Genomic DNA, 17,644 nt, shown 5'->3' on the forward strand with positions numbered 1-17,644 from the left:
CAGGAAGCCCTGGATGCTCCCGGGAAAAGAGGTTCTTTCGAGGGGGCCTCTGGCAACGCAGGCCAAAAGAGGCTGCAGAGGGACCCCGGCTAAAAGTCCATGATGGACCAGCTCATAGTGGAGAGGAGAGTGAAGCCCAGCACTCAGGTCAGGATTTAAGCTGCGCTAGGGGAGCTCAGGCAAAACTCGGAGTCTACGCATCTGGGACAAGAGCCGACACTGGAGAGGACCACACCACGTTGAAGGGGACGGATGGGCAGAGGCAACCTGGAGGTCCAACGTCCACTCCATTCTCCCTCCAGGAGTCCTTCCTGGTTTCTGCCTGGCTGGGGATGTGCGCCTCCCAGTTCTTCCTGAAGGCAGGGGTTGTGCCTTCTCATGCCGTCCCTCACGTCCCACTAGTGGCTGGCACACAGTCCCCAAGCCATCCCGGAAAGAAGGGGCTGGTTATCAGGGTGGAGGCAGGGTGGAGGTGGCAGGCTTTTAGTTGGTTAAGAAAGGGCTGCAGCTTAAAGGCCCCCGCCCCTAAGCAGGTCAGCTCTCATGTTATACACGCTTCTGCCATATACTCTTTTTTCTTAGCATTTCTTGCCCCAATATTTAAATTGTTATTTGCAAATGAGTGGTTTCTTCACTTGGCTTCCAGGATGCTGGTAATCTGGTCCTCCTTCTTTGCTGACTGCTTATCTTCAGCTTCCTCCGCTGGTTCCTCGGCAGCTCCCAGTCTTCCAGTGCTGGAAGCCCAGGACTTGGCCGCCCACGTCGCTCATCTTTCTGCACTTACTGCCACGGGGCTCTCTTCCAGGCCCGAGTCTTTAAGTACAGTGAGTAATAGCAAAAGGCAATGGCTGCTGAAGCCGGGTATTGGGTACGTGGGCAATCACTGTACTCTTCTAATTCTGTATGTGTTTAGATTTTATTTTAAAATGATTAAAAATAAATGGCATCTATAGATGGTGATTCCCAGATCTCTTGCTTGGACTCCACACTCTAGTACTCAGACGGCGGCCTGACATCCACTCTTGTCTAACGGGCAGGCATCTCAGCCTCAAAAGCTCCAACCTGGACTCCTGACCACCACTCCCACTCCCACGCCTTCTCATTCTGTAGTGGCCCTCCCCCGTCAGAGCAGGGCAACCCTATCCTCTGTTTGCTCAGGCCAGAAACTTTAGGGTCATCCTTGGCCTTTCTTCTCTTTCACCCCACATCGATCTGCCAGGAAATCCCACTCCCACCCTTGTCAAAACACCATCATCCGCCTTCCTGATTATTGCAAGAGGCTCCCAGGTGGTGCCCTGTTTCCAGGCTTATTGCCCCATAGTCTATTTCAATCCAGTAGCTAGGCAACAGAGGTCAGACTTTGTCACTGCCCATCTTACTCAGTGTTAGGTAGCTAGCTAGACATTAGTGGGCAGGGTCAGCTGGGACTGACGGGAAACGGAGATGGCAGAGGGGTAACACCACCTGCAGAGCCTCCCTTACACCCCTCCCTGGGTTGTAGGAACAAGCAGAGTCACTGAGGCCCAGCATGCAAAGAGCAGTCAGCCTCCCCAAATGTAATACCTGTGAGGAAGGAAGGGCCTAGAGGGAATTCAAAATCCAACACAGGGAGGCCGGGCGTGGTGGCGCACGCTTGTGATCCCAGCTTTCAGGGGACTAAGACCAGAAGATCATGGTTCGCGGACAGCCTCAGCTACTTAGCAAGGCCCTTTGCAACTCAGTGAGACCCTGTTTCAAAAATAAAAAGAATGCCCGGGTATGGTGGCGCACACTTGTAATCCCAATGCTTGGGAGGCTGAAACAGGAGGATCGCACAGGTTCAAAGCCAGCCTCAGCTACTTGGTGAAGCTTTCAGCAACTTAGTGAGACCCTGTTTCCAAATAAAATATAAAATAGGTCTGGGAGTATAGCCCAGAGATAGAAAAGCCCCTGGGTTCCACCCCCAGTACCACCAAAAATAAATAAAAAGAATAAAAAATAGGGCTGGGGGTATAGCTCAGAGGTACAATGGCCCTGGGTTCCATCCCTGGTACCGCAAAAAAAAGGGAGTCTTGGAAGCCGGGCGTGGTGGTGCGCACTTGTAATCCCAGCATTCGGGAGGCTGAGACTGGAGGATCGCGGTTCCCGGACAGCCTCAGCTACTTAGTGAGGCCCTCTGCAACTCAGTGAGACCTGGTTTCAAAATAAAGAATAAAAAATAGGGCAGGGGGTGTAGCTCGGAGGTCAAATTTCCCTGGGTTCCATCCACAGACCCGCAAAGAAAAAAAGGGAGTCTTGGGGTGTAGTTCAGTGATATAGCACCCTGGCCTCAATCCCCAGTACTAAAAAAAAAAAAAAGATGAAAAACCTCATCCTTATTATAACCCTACAGGTAGAGGTAGGCACTGTTATCTCCATCTTACAGATGAGGCAGGTGTTCTGTTTGCTTGGCCCCAGGTGCGCAGTATCTAGGTTGCAGGTCAGAGAGGACGGGGACATGAAGCAGCTTCCCACTTCAAGATGCCTGGCCTGGGGAAGACAGAAAAACAAAATGGGTGGGGGAATGGATTTCTGTCACACGGAGAATAGATGTGTGTGGAGGGGGAGGGACCTTAACTGAAAGGGCATCCACAGCCTTGGTCTGTCCTTGGACCTAGATTTTAAATTGGAAGGGGAGTGAGCATGATGGCCCATGCCGGTAGTCCCAGTACTGGGAGGCTGAAACAAAAGGAGTTTTGTTTGTTTGTTTGTTTGTTTAGTGAGGCTCTCTACAACTTAGTGACACTCTGTTTCCAAATAAAAATAATAATAAACTGGGTGTGATGGCTCACACCTGTAATCTCAGTATTTGGGAGGCTAAGACAGAAGGATTGCAGATTCGAAGACACACTTGGCAAGTAGTGAGCCTCATCAAAGTAGCAAGACTCTGTTTTAAAATAAAAATGAAATAGGGGTGAAGGTGCATCTCAGAAGTAGAATGCCTCTGGGTTTAATCCCCAATATTACAAAAATAGATAAATAAAATAAAATCGGGGCGGGGCGTGGTGGCCCACGCTTGTAATCCCCGTGCTTGGGAGGCGGAGACAGGAGGATCGCACAGGTTCGAACCCAGCCGCGCTGGCTTACGAGACCCTGTTTCCAAATTTAAAAAGTATAAAAATGGGTCTGGGAGTGTAGCCTGGAAGTAGAAGAGTTTCCAGGAACCCCAGTACCACACACACAAAAAATAATAATAATAAAATAAAATAGGGGTGGGGGTGCAGCTCAGAAGTTGAATGCCTCTGGGTTTAATCCCCAATACTACAAAAATAGATAAATAAAATAAAATAGGGTGGCCGGGCATGGTGGCGCACGCTTGTAATCCTGCACTTGGGAGGCTGAGACAAGAGGATCGCGCAGGTTCAAAGCCAGCCTCAGCTACTTAGTGAGGCTCTCAGCAACTTAGTGAGACCCTGTTTCCAAATAAAATATAAATGGGTCTGGGAGTATAGCCCGGAGGTAGAAAGCCTCTGGGTTCCACCCCCAGTACCACCAAAATAAATAAATAAATAAATTAATTAATTAATTAAATAAAATAGGGCTAGGGGTGTAGCTCAGAAGTAGAATGCCCCTGGGTACAATCCCCAGGACAATAAATTAATTAATTAATTAATTAATTTGGAGAGGGAGCTGGTGTGTATAAGGAACCATCGGTGTAGACACTGAACTTGAAGTCAGAAAACTTAAGTCTTGACTTCACTGCATGGCCTTGATCAGGTTCCTCTGGGTTGCCCTGGCCTCAATTATGAAATAAAAGCATTAGATTAGAGTTAAATCTCTGAGAGTTAAATTTTGAGGTCCTTTCAAGCTCAAAAACCATGCAGTTCTAGAACCTGGTTGTTGGGTGTGACAAATTATGATCTCTCTCTCCTACTGCATATGTTCCAGAGCGTGGTGTTTTGGTATAAATATGCCAATGTCTGCTGTCTGTATACGTGTATACGTGTCTGTTCCAGCTATATGACTACAACTTTTTGTTTGTGGGTAAACAAGGGATGCTTCGTGGTTTGCTTCAGGAAAGACCAAATGGCTCTGGGAGGCAGCACTTTCTTAAGATCGCAAAAGTCTGATTCCACAAAAGTTTTTAACCTGTAATCATTCAGTGTCATAGTTTATATATGTTTATATGTGTGTGTGTGTGTGTGTGTGTGTGTGTGTGTGTGTGTGTGTGTGTGTATATATATATATATATATATATATATATATATATATTTGTGTGTGTGTATGTGTGATACTGGGGATTGAACCCAGGGGCATTCTACCTCATAGCCACACCCCCAGCCCTAGTTTTTAGTCTTTCTTTCTTTATTTTATTTTGGAGGGCCATACTAGGGATGGAACCCAGGAGCATTCTACCTCCAAGCTGTACTCCAGCCTTCAGCCCTATATAATTTTTTTAATTTGGAAACGGAACTCACTGGAACCTGTGCTCCTCCTGTCTCAGCCTCCCAACTACTGGGATTATAATAAGCATGGGCCACCATACCCTGTCTTCTTTTTACAACCAAATATAATTAAGTCTTGACATCAGCCCTGTGAGATGACCTAGGTTTTTACAGAAGAGGAAAAAGGGTTCTGAGGTTAAGGGACTTCCCGAGATCACACAACTCCTTAGGGCCAGAGCCAGAACTGAGATCTGACTGCAGATCTCTGGTTGATGTGTTCTTCTTGCTGCTGCCACAGCCCAGGCATGGAGGGCTGTGGCTTCTCGGAGAGGGCAGCGTGGAGAGTCTCTGGGCGCAGCGTGCAGGCCAGCTCGCCTGCTCTGTTCCCACTCTGCAGTATACAGGCAGAAGCATCCTTCCTTTTGGAGCAGAGCCTCACAAGACTTAAAGATAAGGCTAGTAGTGGTGCTGCATGCCTATAATCTCGGTACTTAGGAGGCTGAGACAGGAAGATCGCAAGTTCAGGGACAGCCTTAGCAAGATGGCGAGGCTTTTAGCAACCTAGACAGACTCTGTTTCCAAACAAAACATAAATAAATAAATTAAATGGGCTGAGGGTGTAGCTTGGAGGTAGAATGCCCCTGAGTTCAATCCCCAGTAAAACACATACACGCACGCGCGTACACACACACACACACACACACACACACACACACACATATGCAAGGCTATTTCACCAGCCATGAACTGATTAACCAGAATGTCAAAGGCAAGGATGAGACGTGAATTCTGGAGTCTGGCAGGATGAAAAAGGAGAAAGGAATTTGCTACCTTTCCCAGGGCCTCCTTCTATAAAATAGGGATGTGACTGAACCATCTCTCAGGCCTCAGGCCTGCTGTGGGAACAAAGATGATAACTGGGTAAAAGTGACTCTGAAGAGCCACACGCTTGCTTTTTCATTTGACCAACCAACATTTACTGAGTGCCTAAGCCAGGTGTGGTGGTGCACACCTGTACTCCAGTACTTTGGAGGCTGAGACAGGAGGACCAGGGGTTCAAGGACAGCCTCAGCAGCATGGTGAGGCTTAGAGAAATCTAGTGATACTCTGTTTCAAAACAAAAAATAAAAAGGGGGCTGGGGATGTGGCTCAGAAGCAGAATGCTCTTAGGTGCAATCCCGGTACTCAAAAAAAAAAAAAAAAAAAGCATATTCAGCATCTATGATATCCCAGGAACTGTGTTAGGAACCGGAGGAATACTCAGACAAGTACTCAGGAGCTCCAAGGCACATTTCATAGTCTCTGTCCTCTCGTCCTCTATCGTTGTCTCTTCCTGTCTAGGACCAGATCATGGGGGGCGGGCCCCGTCCTCCTATCCAACCCCGAGCTTTCGTCCTAGGGAATCTTTGCTAAGGCTCAACCTCCAGGCTTTGTTCCACTAGCGAGGAATCCCTCAGATGCAGCTCATTCAACAAGTAATTCATTCACTTTTTTGGTTCTTGGTGCTGGGGATACAGTGGTGAATGAACAGGTCCCAGGCCTTCCGGAGCTCACTTCAACTGGGGAAGGCAGGCCTTCACAAAGCAATACACAGCAAATACGTCATCACAGGTCACAGCCAAGGTGACAGGAGCTGGGAAGAGAGGAAGAAATCGACCTCCAAGGCCGCTGCGGGAGGACGAAGCCTTGCAGCATGAGAGTCAGCACCAGGAGCAGCCTGGGGTCGAGCCCTCCAGGCAGAGAAACACTGGCTCAGAGGCCCTGGGATCGGGAAGGGACACACTGTCTCCACAGTGACCGGTGACAGGAAGGCAGCAGGGCAGAGCCCAGCCAAGCAGGACACAGCTTTGTGCGCGCTCTCTTGCGCACGCGCGCTCTCTCCTCCTCCTCCTCCTCCTCCTCCTCCTCCTCCTCCTCCTCCTCCTCCTTCTTCTTCTTCTTCTTCTTTTTTCTTTTCTTTCTCTCTCTCTCTCTCTCTCTCTCTCTCTCTCTCTCTCTCTCTCTCTCGTCCCAAAACCAGGGAGCATTCTACTACCCCTCCATTCTATTCTATTCTATTCTACTCTACTCTATTTTTTTATACTGGGGATGGAACCCTTCTACCTCTGGGCTGCACTCCCAGACCTATTTTATATTTTTTATTTGAAAACAGGGTCTCTTAAGCCAGAGAGGCTGGCTTCGAACCTGTGCGATCCTCCTGTCTCCACCTCCCAAGTGTGGGAATTACAAGCGTGTGCCACCACGCCCGGTGCTACCCCTCCAATATGTGTGTGTGTGTGTGTGTGTGTGTGTGTGTGTGTGTGTAGGTAGATAGATATTTTTTATTTCTGTGGTACAGAGGGTGGAACCTAGGGGTTTTTGTACCTCCGGGCTATACTCCCAGACCTATTTTATACTTTCTTTGAAAACAGGGTCTCACTAAGTTGCTGAAAGCCTCACCAAGTAGCTGAGGCTGGCTTTGAACCTGTGCGATCCTCCTGTTTCAGCCTCCCAAGCGCTATGATTATAAGCGTGCGCCACCATGCCCAGCTGATATAGATATATTATTTTAATTTTGAAATAAGGTCTTGCTAAGTTACCACTTGCTGGCCTCAACCCTGAGATCCTCCTATCTCAGCCTCCCAAGTACTGGGATTATAGGCATGTGCCACTGTGCCCAGCTAAGGGCACTACACTTCTCTCCCTTCTTCCTTTTCTTTTTGTGTGGAACTTGGTATTAAACCCAAGGGCATTCTACCTCTGAGCTCCATCTCTGAGCTACACCCCCTGCCCTATTTTTTATTCTTTTATTCACTGAGTTGCAGAGGGCCTCACTAAGTAGCTAGACTGTCCTTGAACCATGATCCACCGGTCTCAGCCTCCCGAATGCTGCGATTACAAGTGTGCGCCACCACGCCAGGCCCCAGCCTATTTTTTATTCTTTATTTTGAAACAGGGTCTCACTGAGTTGCAAAGGGCCTCACTAAGTAGCTGAGGCTGTTCGAGAACCTGGATCCTCCTGTCTCAGCCTCCCAAATGCTGGGATTACAAGCGTGTGCCACCACAGCCTATATTAATATATATATATATATATATATATATATATATATATATATATATATATATATGGTGTGTGTGTGTGTGATACTGGGGATGGAACCCAGGGGTCTTCTGCCTCTGGGCTACAGCCTCAACCTATTTTATATTTTATTTGGAAACAGGGTTTCATTAATTTACTGAGAGCCTCACTAAGTGGCTGAGGCTGGCTTTGAATCTGTGCGATCCTCCTGTCTCAGCCTTCTAAGCACTGGGATTACAATCATGAGCCACCACACCTGGCTATTTTATAAAATATATATAAAATAAATATATATAATATATATAAAATATAATAAATATAAAAATTATATATAATATAATAAATATATATAATATAAGACTCAGAACAGAGCTCAGAACCGGAGAGGAGATACGCCAGCTTCACGGCCTGGATGCGGCAGCAGTGCCATACTGCCGCTGGCAGTGGAAAATTTACCGGACGGCTCCAGACCAGCGCACTGAACCAGCCACCAGGCCCCAGAGAGAATCAGTGGACAGTGAGCTGAGGTGAGCAGCTGCGGAACACCGGGTGTAATCCAGCAGTTTTTTCGGTGCAAGGAGAGTCTAAAGCTCACAGAGGCCGGGCTCAGCACCCCCTCCAGGGACTCAGAGTAGAGCTCAAAACCAGAAAAGAAATACACCAGCCTCACGGCCGAGGGTGTGACAGTGGCGCCATATTGCCTTCAGTGGCGGCAGCGAGTTACTGTTTATTGTCATTTTGTGAAGCAGAGAAACAAAATTTTGGTGTTCATGGTTCCTGACTTCTGACCCCTGCTACTCCACCATCACCCAACCCTCACCACTCGAAAAAGTACTCTTTACCTGTTAACTCCTCTAAACCCATACTACTAAGACTGGACTATACACAATACCCACAATCAATGGGAAGATAACAGAAGAACAGGCCTGAAAACTTTGAAAATATGAGAACCAGGAATAGTGGAGAAATGACAGAAGTCACGAATACTGACCTACAAGAAATGCAAGAAGGAGAGTTCCGAATCTTGATTTACAGTATGATGAAAGGATTTAAAACAAGTCTAGAGGAGATGAAAGATGAGTTGGAAACACTAAGAAATAATCAGAAAGAGATCTGGAATGAAATGAAAGAGTCAGTAAGTGAAATGAAGACAGCAATAGAAATTCTGGGAGATTAGATGAAAAGGAAAACAGAACATCAATGTTAGAAGACAGTACATCCAAAACCGAAAACACGGTCAGCGATATACAGAAATCTTTACAGCAACAAAACCTAAACATCCAGCAAATATGGGATAATATGAAGCGTCCTAATTTACGGATAATAGGCATTGAAGAAGGGATAGAGGTACAGACCAAGGGCATCCGTAATCTCTTCAAAGAAATAATTTCAGAGAATTTTCCAAACATGGAAAGAGACTTGGATCTTCATGTCCAGGAGGCATACAGAACACCATTAGACAGGACCAAAAAAGGACCTCCCCACGCCACATAATAACCAAAATGACCAACATAGAGGCCAAGGAAGGAATCTTAAAAGCAGTGAGAACAAAAGGACAGGTGACATATAGAGGAAAAACAATAAGAATCACCCCAGACTATACAACCCAGGTCATGAATGCTAGGAGAGACTGGTACGACGTGATTCAGACCCTGGAAGAAAATAACTTCCAACCAAAACTACTCTATCCAGCAAAACTACTATTCAAAATCAATGGGGAAACAAAAGTATTTCAGGATAAACAGAATCTTAAAAAATTCATGAATTCAAAGCCAACACTAGAGAAAATTCTTAAAGAAATAAACCATAAAGAAGAAAAAAAGAAGCAGACTTCAGAACCAGAGAAGAGAGGAAGTTCATAAGTGGGCCATTTAAGTAAAGAAGAAAGACCAAACCACCCAATAGTAGACAAAACACAAAATGGCAGAAAACAAAAATCATATTTCAATAATATCTCTTAACGTCAAAGGACTTAACTCACCAATCAAAAGGCATAGTTTAATTTTTTATATTTGTTAGTTATAGCTATGTTTAAAACGTCGAACAACTGTTTTACATGTCATATATATGTGCAATTATGTTCAATTTCAGTGTATTGTAAGAGTTTCACATAGGTTTAGAATTAGGATTACAGTTAGCGTTAGGACTAATATAACATTTAGTTTAATTTCTTAAATGTGTTAGTTACAGCTATGTTTAAAAGCTCAGAAAAGTGTTTTACATGTCATATATATTTGCAATTATGTTTAAAAAATAAAATATATATTAAAATATATAATATATAATAATATATAATATATAATATAATATATAATATAATAAAATATAATTAAAATATATAGCCGGGCGTGGTGGCACATGCTTGTAATCCCCGCGCTTGGGAGGCAGAGACAGGAGGATCGCGAAGGTTCGAAGCCAGCCGCACGCTGGCTTAGGAGACCCTGTTTCCAAATAAAAAATATAAAAATAGGTCTGGGGGTGTAGCCCGGAGGTAGAAGGGCTTCCAGGAACCCCAGTACCACCAAAAAAAAAAAAAAAATATATATATATATATATATATATATATATATATATATATATATATATATTTTTTTTTTTTTTTTTGGGGGGGTGGGTCTGAGGATGATGGAACCCAGGGGCATTTGACCTCCAAGCTATACCCCCTGCCCTATTTTTCATTCTTTATTTTGAAACCGGGTCTCACTAAGTTGCAGAGGGCCTCACTCAGTACCTGAGGCTGTCCGCGAACCGCCATCCTCCGGGTCTCAGCCTCCTGAATGCTGGGATTACAAGTGTGCACCACCACGCCCAGCTTTATTATATTTTGAAACAGGAATTTTCACTAAATTGCTGAAACTGGCCTCGAACTTGCAAATCCTCCTGTGTCAGCCTCCCAAGTACAAATGACTTGTGCCACCATGTTGTTTCAAAATACCTTTTTTTAGCCGGGCGTGGTGGCCACGCTTGTAATCCCCGCACTTGGGAGACTGAGACAGGAGGATCACACGTGTTCGAAGCCAGCCTCAGCTCTTACTGAGGCTCTCAGCAACTTAGTGAGACCCTGTTTCCAAATAAAATATTAAAAAGGTCTGGAAGTATAGCCCAGAGGTAGAAAGCCTCTGGGTTCCACCCCCAGTACCACCAAAAAAAAAAAAAAACCACCTTTTTTTTTCTTTTTTTTTGCAGATCTGGGGATGGAACTCAAAGACATTAGACCTCCGAGCTACACCCCCTGCCCTATTTTTTATTCTTTATTTTGAAACAAGGGCTCACTAAATTATGGAGGGCCTCACTAAGTAGCTGAGGCTGTCCGCGAACTGCAAGCCTCCCAAATGCTGGGATTACAAGCGTGGGCCACCACACCCGGCTTTCAAGAAACCATTTTAAAGGGATAGGCCAGTGAACTGCTACCATAGAATAGGATAAATGCTTTGACAGATGACAAGGTGAGAAGGGAGGGTGTCTCAGGAGCCCTGAGTCTCAGGGGCTGTGAAGGACTTTCCAGGTTGAAGGGAAAGAAAGGACCAAGTGGAGACCCCTTCATCCTAAAGAAGACTGGGAACATAATTCACCTCTTGAGAAGGCTTGCGACAGCCATACATCTCATCTTCCGCCCGGGCAAGCCGGTTGTCCTTCCCAACTGTAAGTGAGTTGGGAAGCCATGACGATGACAAGGATGGCCAATGCCCTATCACTGGAGAAGACAGCGGGCTGTGAGGCCCCGGGGCTCCAGCAACGCTCCGACCTGCGCCTGCGACTCAGGCTTCCCACGAGTGAAATAAGTCTCTGGGCCAACGTAGCCTCCCTACCTATTCCTTCCGGTGGCGCCAAAAATGACACGCAGCGGCTCCGACGCAGAGCGCATGCGCAGTCGGCTGCTGCTGAACCGGCGGTGTGAAGTTTCACACCCGGAGGATGAAGGATGTGTGAGGCCTACCTGGCTTAAGAGAGCAACTGGGAGGTAAAGGACCAGGCTGGGGTAGGCACTCGGCACTGGGCGGGGGTCTTACCTGAGTTTGGTCTGAATTGTTCCTCCTCCAGCAGTTGGATCTTCTTGATTCCTGATCCAACCTGTTCCGGGATTGGGGCCCACGCTGGTCCCTCAAACCCAGCCAAGAGGTTGGACAAGAGTTAGAGCTGTTTACCGAGGAAGAAAATCAGCACAAAATCGAGCTCTTCTATGGCTTAGACCTTTCCTTGCATACACCTCTCTAGGCTGTGGGATGAATGAAGGTCTGGGTAGCTGGAGGATCCTGGGAAATGTAAGGAGATGCCTTCGTTTTAAAGTTTGAATTTGGAGCTGAGCATAGTGGCACATGCCTATAATCCTAGTACTTGGGAGGCTGGGATAGAGGATCGAAGGTTTGAGGACAGCTTCAGCAATTTAGCAAGGCCTTCGGCATCTTAGCCCCTGTTTCTAAATAAATAAATAAATAAATAAATAAATAAATAAAATAAGAATTGGTCCGGGAGCCGGGCATGGTGGTGCATGCTTGAAATCCCAACATTCAGGAGGTGGAGACAGGAGGATTGTGGTTCACAGACAGTCTCAGCTACTTTAGTGAGGCCCTTTGCAACTCAGTGAGACTCTGTTTCAAAATAAAGAATAAAAAATAGGGCTGGGGGTGTAGCTAAGTGGTAGAATGCCCCTGGGTTCCATTCCCAGTACCACAAAAAAAAAAAAAAAAAAAAGGTTGGGGATGGAGGTAGGAGGTAGAACACCCCTGGGGTCAATCCCTAGTACCACAAAATTAAATAAATAAAGTTTGAAATTTTTTTGTGTGTGTATGGGTCTGGGGATGGAACCCAGGGGCATTCAACCTTCAAGCTATACCCCCTGCCCTAGTTTTTATTCTTTATTTTGAAACCGGGTCTCACTCAGTTGGCTGAGGCTGCCCACGAACCAGAATCCTCTGGTGAACCACAATCCTCTGGTCTCAGCCTCCCGAATGCTTGGATTATAAGCATGCGCCACCATGCCCGGCTTTGAATTTCTTTCTGGTTACCTACACTCTCCTGGTAGTCACAGTACCCTCTCACTGCTGTCTTATTCTTGTCTTTTTGGCCCAGAATATGTCTCATGTGGATGAAGCAGCCCGCCGGCTGTCCAGAAGTGGGACAAACCTCTATGCAGTACTGGAGCTTAAGAAGGGTGCTTCTCCTGAAGATGTCAAAAAGGCCTACAGGTTCAGACCCCAGCCTTGTATTGAACCCTGGGATTTCCCCCATTAATCCCTTTTCTTTTTACCTTGGCTTTCTGACTCATTTCTAAAGCCCAAAAACTGGGCACAGTGACACACGCCTGTAATCCCAGTACTTGGGAGGCTGAGACAGGAGGATTGAAAGTTCAAGGCCAGCCCGGGCAACATAGTGAGACCCTGTCTTTTTTTTTTTTTTGGTGGTGGTATTGGGGTTCCTGGAAGCCCTTCTACTTCCGGGCTACACTCCCAGACCTATTTCTTAATATTTTTTTTATTTGGAAACAGGGTCTCTTAAGCCAGAGAGTCTGGCTCCAAACCTGCACGATCCTCCTGTCTCTGCTTCCCAAGCACGGGGGATTACAAGCGTGCGCCACCATGCCCGGCAAGACCCTGTCTTAAAATAAAAATAAAGCTAAGTGTGGTGGTGCACGCTTGTAATCCCAGCATACGGGAGGCTGAGACCCATAGGATCATGGTTCACGGACAACCTCAGCTACTTAGTAAGGCCCTCTGCAACTCAGTGAGACCCGGTTTCAAAATAAAGAATAAAAAATAGGGCAAGGGGTGTAACTCGCAGGTCAAATGCCTCTGGGTTCCATTCCTAGACCCACAAAAAAAAATTATATATATATATACACACACACATACATACATACACACACACAGGGCTTGCTGGGCACGGTGGCACACTCCTGTAATCCCAGTATCTGGGAGGGTAGGCTGAGACAGGAAGATTGAAGGTTCAAGGACAGCCTCAGCAACTGAACGAGGCCCTTAGCAACATAGTGAGATCCTGTTTCAAAATAAAAAAGGTGAGAGGTATAGCTCAGAGGTAGAGTTCCCATGGGTTCAATCCCTTGTATCACATACACACAAAAAAATTTAAATGAATCCCAAGAATCCTTTATTTGGGGGCTAAAGGAGGCCATCCCCCTTTTCAGCACGGCATGGAAAGAAAATTAGACCTTGGTTGCTTGCCGCCACCCTCTGTACCACATCTCACGCGTTGTCTGCATTATCTAGAGACCTACCCCTGCATTCACCCCAACCCCCTCCCCAGCCACCTCCACCCCGCCCCACCCCGCCCCACCTTCCTTTTGGGTATTGCCTGGGTAGGAAACTGGCCTTGAAGTATCATCCAGACAAAAACTCAGGGAACCCTGAGGCAGCAGAAATCTTCAAAGAGATCAACACAGCCCACTCTGTACTGAGTGACCCTAAGAAGCGGAAAATCTACGACCAGCACGGCTCCTTTGGAATCTACCTGTACGATCACTATGGCGAAGAAGGTGTCAGATACTATTATACAGTGAATAGTTGTTGGTTCAAGGTACACAATTCTTCCTAGTCCCTTAAGAATAGGGAAGGAGCGGGTGATGCCGGCCGCTAGGACACGTGCTCTGGGGCCTGTTCTCTGGGTGCGAGGATGCCAGGAGGGGCGCTGGAGCGGAAGCACAGCAGAACTGCTGGAACTCGCCTCTCTCCTGCCCCTCAGACGCTCGTCATCCTCTGTACGCTGCTCACCTGTTGCTGCTTTTGCTGCTGCTGCTGTTTTTGCTGTGGGGCACTTAAACCACCACCTGAGGACATCAATAGGAGACACCAACAGGATGTCCAGACTCGGCCTCCGAGATCCGGTGAGTGCCATTGACGGGCTGAGGTCAGATTGGGATTAGGAATGATAAAAAAGTTGGAAATACGAAAGACCTGTGAGGACCACAGGTTAACCGCCAAATGTGGCAGTTTCGAGTCTGGCATTGGGGAAAAGTAAAGAAAGCAAAGGCAAGGGGTCAAGATGGTCTCTGCTTTGAGCCCAAGGAGATTCTATCTCTGAGCTAAACAAGGTCTTGCTAAATTGCTAAGACTGGCCTTGAACCTGTGTCCTCCTGTATCAGCTTACTAAGTACTAAGATTTACAGGGGTGCATGCACCACAGCACACCCAGCTTGACAATTGCAATGAACTGACAGTTTGTTTTTCTTTCTTTGATGCTAGGGATGGAACCTAGGGCACATGCCAAGCAGGTGCCCTACACACTGAGCTACATGCCCAGCCCCTAAATTGACAGTTTAAATGTAGTGTTGGCCTTTTCTGACTATTAAGGAATGGAGTGGGAGAAGAGACAGGAGTTGAATGCAGTTTATTGCATCTGCTCAAAGGAATGATGAGCTGGGGATATAGCTCAGTAGTGGAGTGTTGCTTAGCTAGCGCAAGGTAAAAAGAAAAATTAAGCCGGGCTTGGTGGCACACCCTTGTAATCTCAGCATGTGGGAGGCTGAGACAGGAGGATCGCAGTTCACGGACAGCCTCAGCTATATAGTGGGGCCCTTTGCAATTCAGTGAGATCCTGTTTCCAAATCAAATATAAAATAGGTCTGGGAGTATAGCCCGGAGGTAGAAAGCCCCTGGGTTCCATCCCCAGTACCACAAAAATAAATAAATAAAATAGAACCAGGGTATAGCACGGAGGTAGAATGCCCCTGGGTTCCATCCCCAGTACTGCAAAAAAATTTTTTTAATAAATAAATAAATAAATAGAAAAGTCAGCCTCCTGAGATATGCCCACCACAAATGGCTAAAGCTTTAAGATGGTGGCTGAGGTTTACATCAGTGCCACCTTGTGATGGTAGTGGGTAAATGCATGGAAACAGTTTTATCTGTAGACTAAAGATTTGTTACTAAATATTTATATATGTAAACGTGTACAATTCCATCACAGGAGCAAGAACTGTTTATAGAAGAGATGATGATAGCGACGATTACTAGTAAAATATGAAGAAGAGTGAGGTATGCAAACAGAGGGGGCAGCGATTAAAGGACCAGGGAAGCTTCCCGGCTAGCCAGACGCGTCCCTGGCGGGTGGTTGTCCTTCCAGCAGGGACTCCAGCTCTTATGTCCTTACATAGAGGGGGACAGCATGACTCTTTCTGTTTAATAAGGAGCCAGCTTCTTCTGCCTTAGGTGCTGGCCCAGTGAGGGTGCCTGCTGCTGCTGCCCAGCCCGCTGGGCGTGTTGAAGAAAGGTCAAGCAGTCCTGTCCTGACAGCGACCCCGGTCTGACTCCTCTTCTTATAAGAATCCTCACTTCAGAAGCATTGATTATGTCCATTCCAGTAAGGACTCTGTCTCTGCCCTTGCTGGTACCGCTTTCCTGGTCCATGAGGGGGTCTCCCAGCTACTCTTCTTTTTAGCCCCAGTCCCACTCTTAATCTGTCAGAAAGCAGCCATCCCATCCCTACCTGGATGAGGTGTCAGGCAGCGATGGCAGAATTTTCCTGTGGATTCTTTTTCCTGTGCCTACCTTGGCATTTGACCCCAAGTCAGGTCAGTCTGAGCCACTTGCAATATCTCCACTAAGATCCCGATCAACCAAGACCCTGATAACTGAGCAGGGTGGATCCTCCTTTGTTGCAGCTCTGCACTGAGGACTCCTGGCATCAGCCTCATTCCAAAGCCAACACACTTTTCCAAGGCCGGTCTTGCCTTCTACTGGCGCCCATGCCACGGGCATTGCAGCTGCAGCCGTGCCACCAAGAACCAGTTTGGGAGGCGCACGAGTGCACGGGAGCTTGGGGAAGCCCTTCCATCTTGGATTCTCCCTGGACTCCCTCGCGCAGCACAGTACACTTTAGTAGCCTGGTGCGATGGGTTGACTGCAGCTCCTCCGCACCGCCATCCTTTACCGCATCTTCTCGGGCTGATCACTGTGTGTTTCATTCCCAGAGCAGGGCATGAAGCGTGTGCCGGGGGAAGATTGCGCTTGTACCTTCCCCACCTCGCCTCTTGGTGCTTCCTGTGTGGCATCCTCTCCACACCATTTTATCACTTGTCCACGCAGGGTCAGGGCCCAGGGATTCCGCAGACTTCTCTCTCCTCACTGAGAGAAAGGCTAAGGGAATGTCAGTAAATAAAAGAGCTTTGTCCAGTCTCAGTACATGTGTTGGGCCCCAAACAAACAAGTTGTGCCTGGGATAGAGAAAAAGACACAAGATCTCAGATGAGTGTTTATATCTGGGAGGAACCCGGCATGGAGAGGAGAGTCGCAGACGCCTCTGAGGCTGGAGTCAAAGCCTCCCAGAGCCTGGTTATTGTGATTTTGTTGAAGCTCGAAGATTTTCCTGGAGACTGATTCCCTGGTGCCCAAAATAGATCCCTAGCATTCAGTGCCTTTCTTCCCAGCTCAGCTTCCCCCCAATTTCCATACAATTTTAAAGTACTTGGAGTGGCCCCAGTGACGAGTGTGGACTGAATGGCACCTTCCTTAGGGGCATGCTCACAGACGGGTCCTCAGACTGCTTTCCTGGGGTGATAGAAGACAGGGCTGGGTAGGAGCAAGCTCAGGTCTGAAGTGTGGGACGAGAGGCAGTCCCTCTAGTCTCTAGCCCTTCTTCTGAATCACACGGTCTTGATGAGGAGGGCCAGGGTCACTGGCTAAGCCTGTGGAGGAGGAGACTGTCACCGACTGTAGGTCTGGCCAGCTCTTTCCTCCCACCACGAGACGTGTGTGATACCTCTCCACAGGCTGCTTTAGAGACGGTGTTACTGTCTACAAGAAGGGGCCAGGCCATAGCTCAAGGAAGCCTTCCGAGGTCTGGGCTCAGGGAAGCCTTCCGAGGGAGCCAGGGTCAGCCCCACACTTTTGCTGGCCCACCTTTCACCCCTGACACTCGCCCCTGCTGTTGCTCAAGGGAGTCACCTACTCCTGAGTGAGTCAGGGTCACTCAGTCGATGACAGCTGTGGCTCGCCTTACATGAGCTAAATTGGGAGTCGGAATGTCACACAGATGCCCCTTGTCTCCCCGCCCCACCCCCTCGGTAATATTAATCTCCTCTCTGGAGAGTACGGGACAAGCAGTGCTGTCCACAGAGGGAACCAGAAAGTGGCCCGGGGAATAGAAGAATTTCACAGAGAGGGAGAGATAAAGTTCCATGTGCCTGGTGAGGGTACCAAGCAAAAATAGAGACGTAGAAGGGTCTGGAGAC

At 47.4% G+C, this 17,644-nt stretch overlaps 1 protein-coding gene across 1 annotated transcript; it reads left to right on the forward strand.

The window, feature by feature from the left end:
- Positions 1–12,534: 12,534 nt before the first annotated feature.
- On the forward strand, positions 12,535–17,367 carry DNAJC5G (DnaJ heat shock protein family (Hsp40) member C5 gamma; the record flags this gene model as incomplete). The annotated part of the gene is made up of 5 exons (XM_080711339.1): positions 12,535–12,647; positions 13,779–13,992; positions 14,158–14,299; positions 17,183–17,250; positions 17,350–17,367. 5 exons carry the CDS (start codon positions 12,535–12,537, stop codon positions 17,365–17,367), a joined length of 555 nt encoding a protein of 184 aa, XP_080567465.1.
- Between the last annotated feature and the right edge of the window lie 277 nt (positions 17,368–17,644).

This window comes from Muscardinus avellanarius (genome assembly GCF_963383645.1).
Source record: "Muscardinus avellanarius genome assembly, chromosome: 15".
Lineage (NCBI taxonomy): Eukaryota > Metazoa > Chordata > Mammalia > Rodentia > Gliridae > Muscardinus > Muscardinus avellanarius.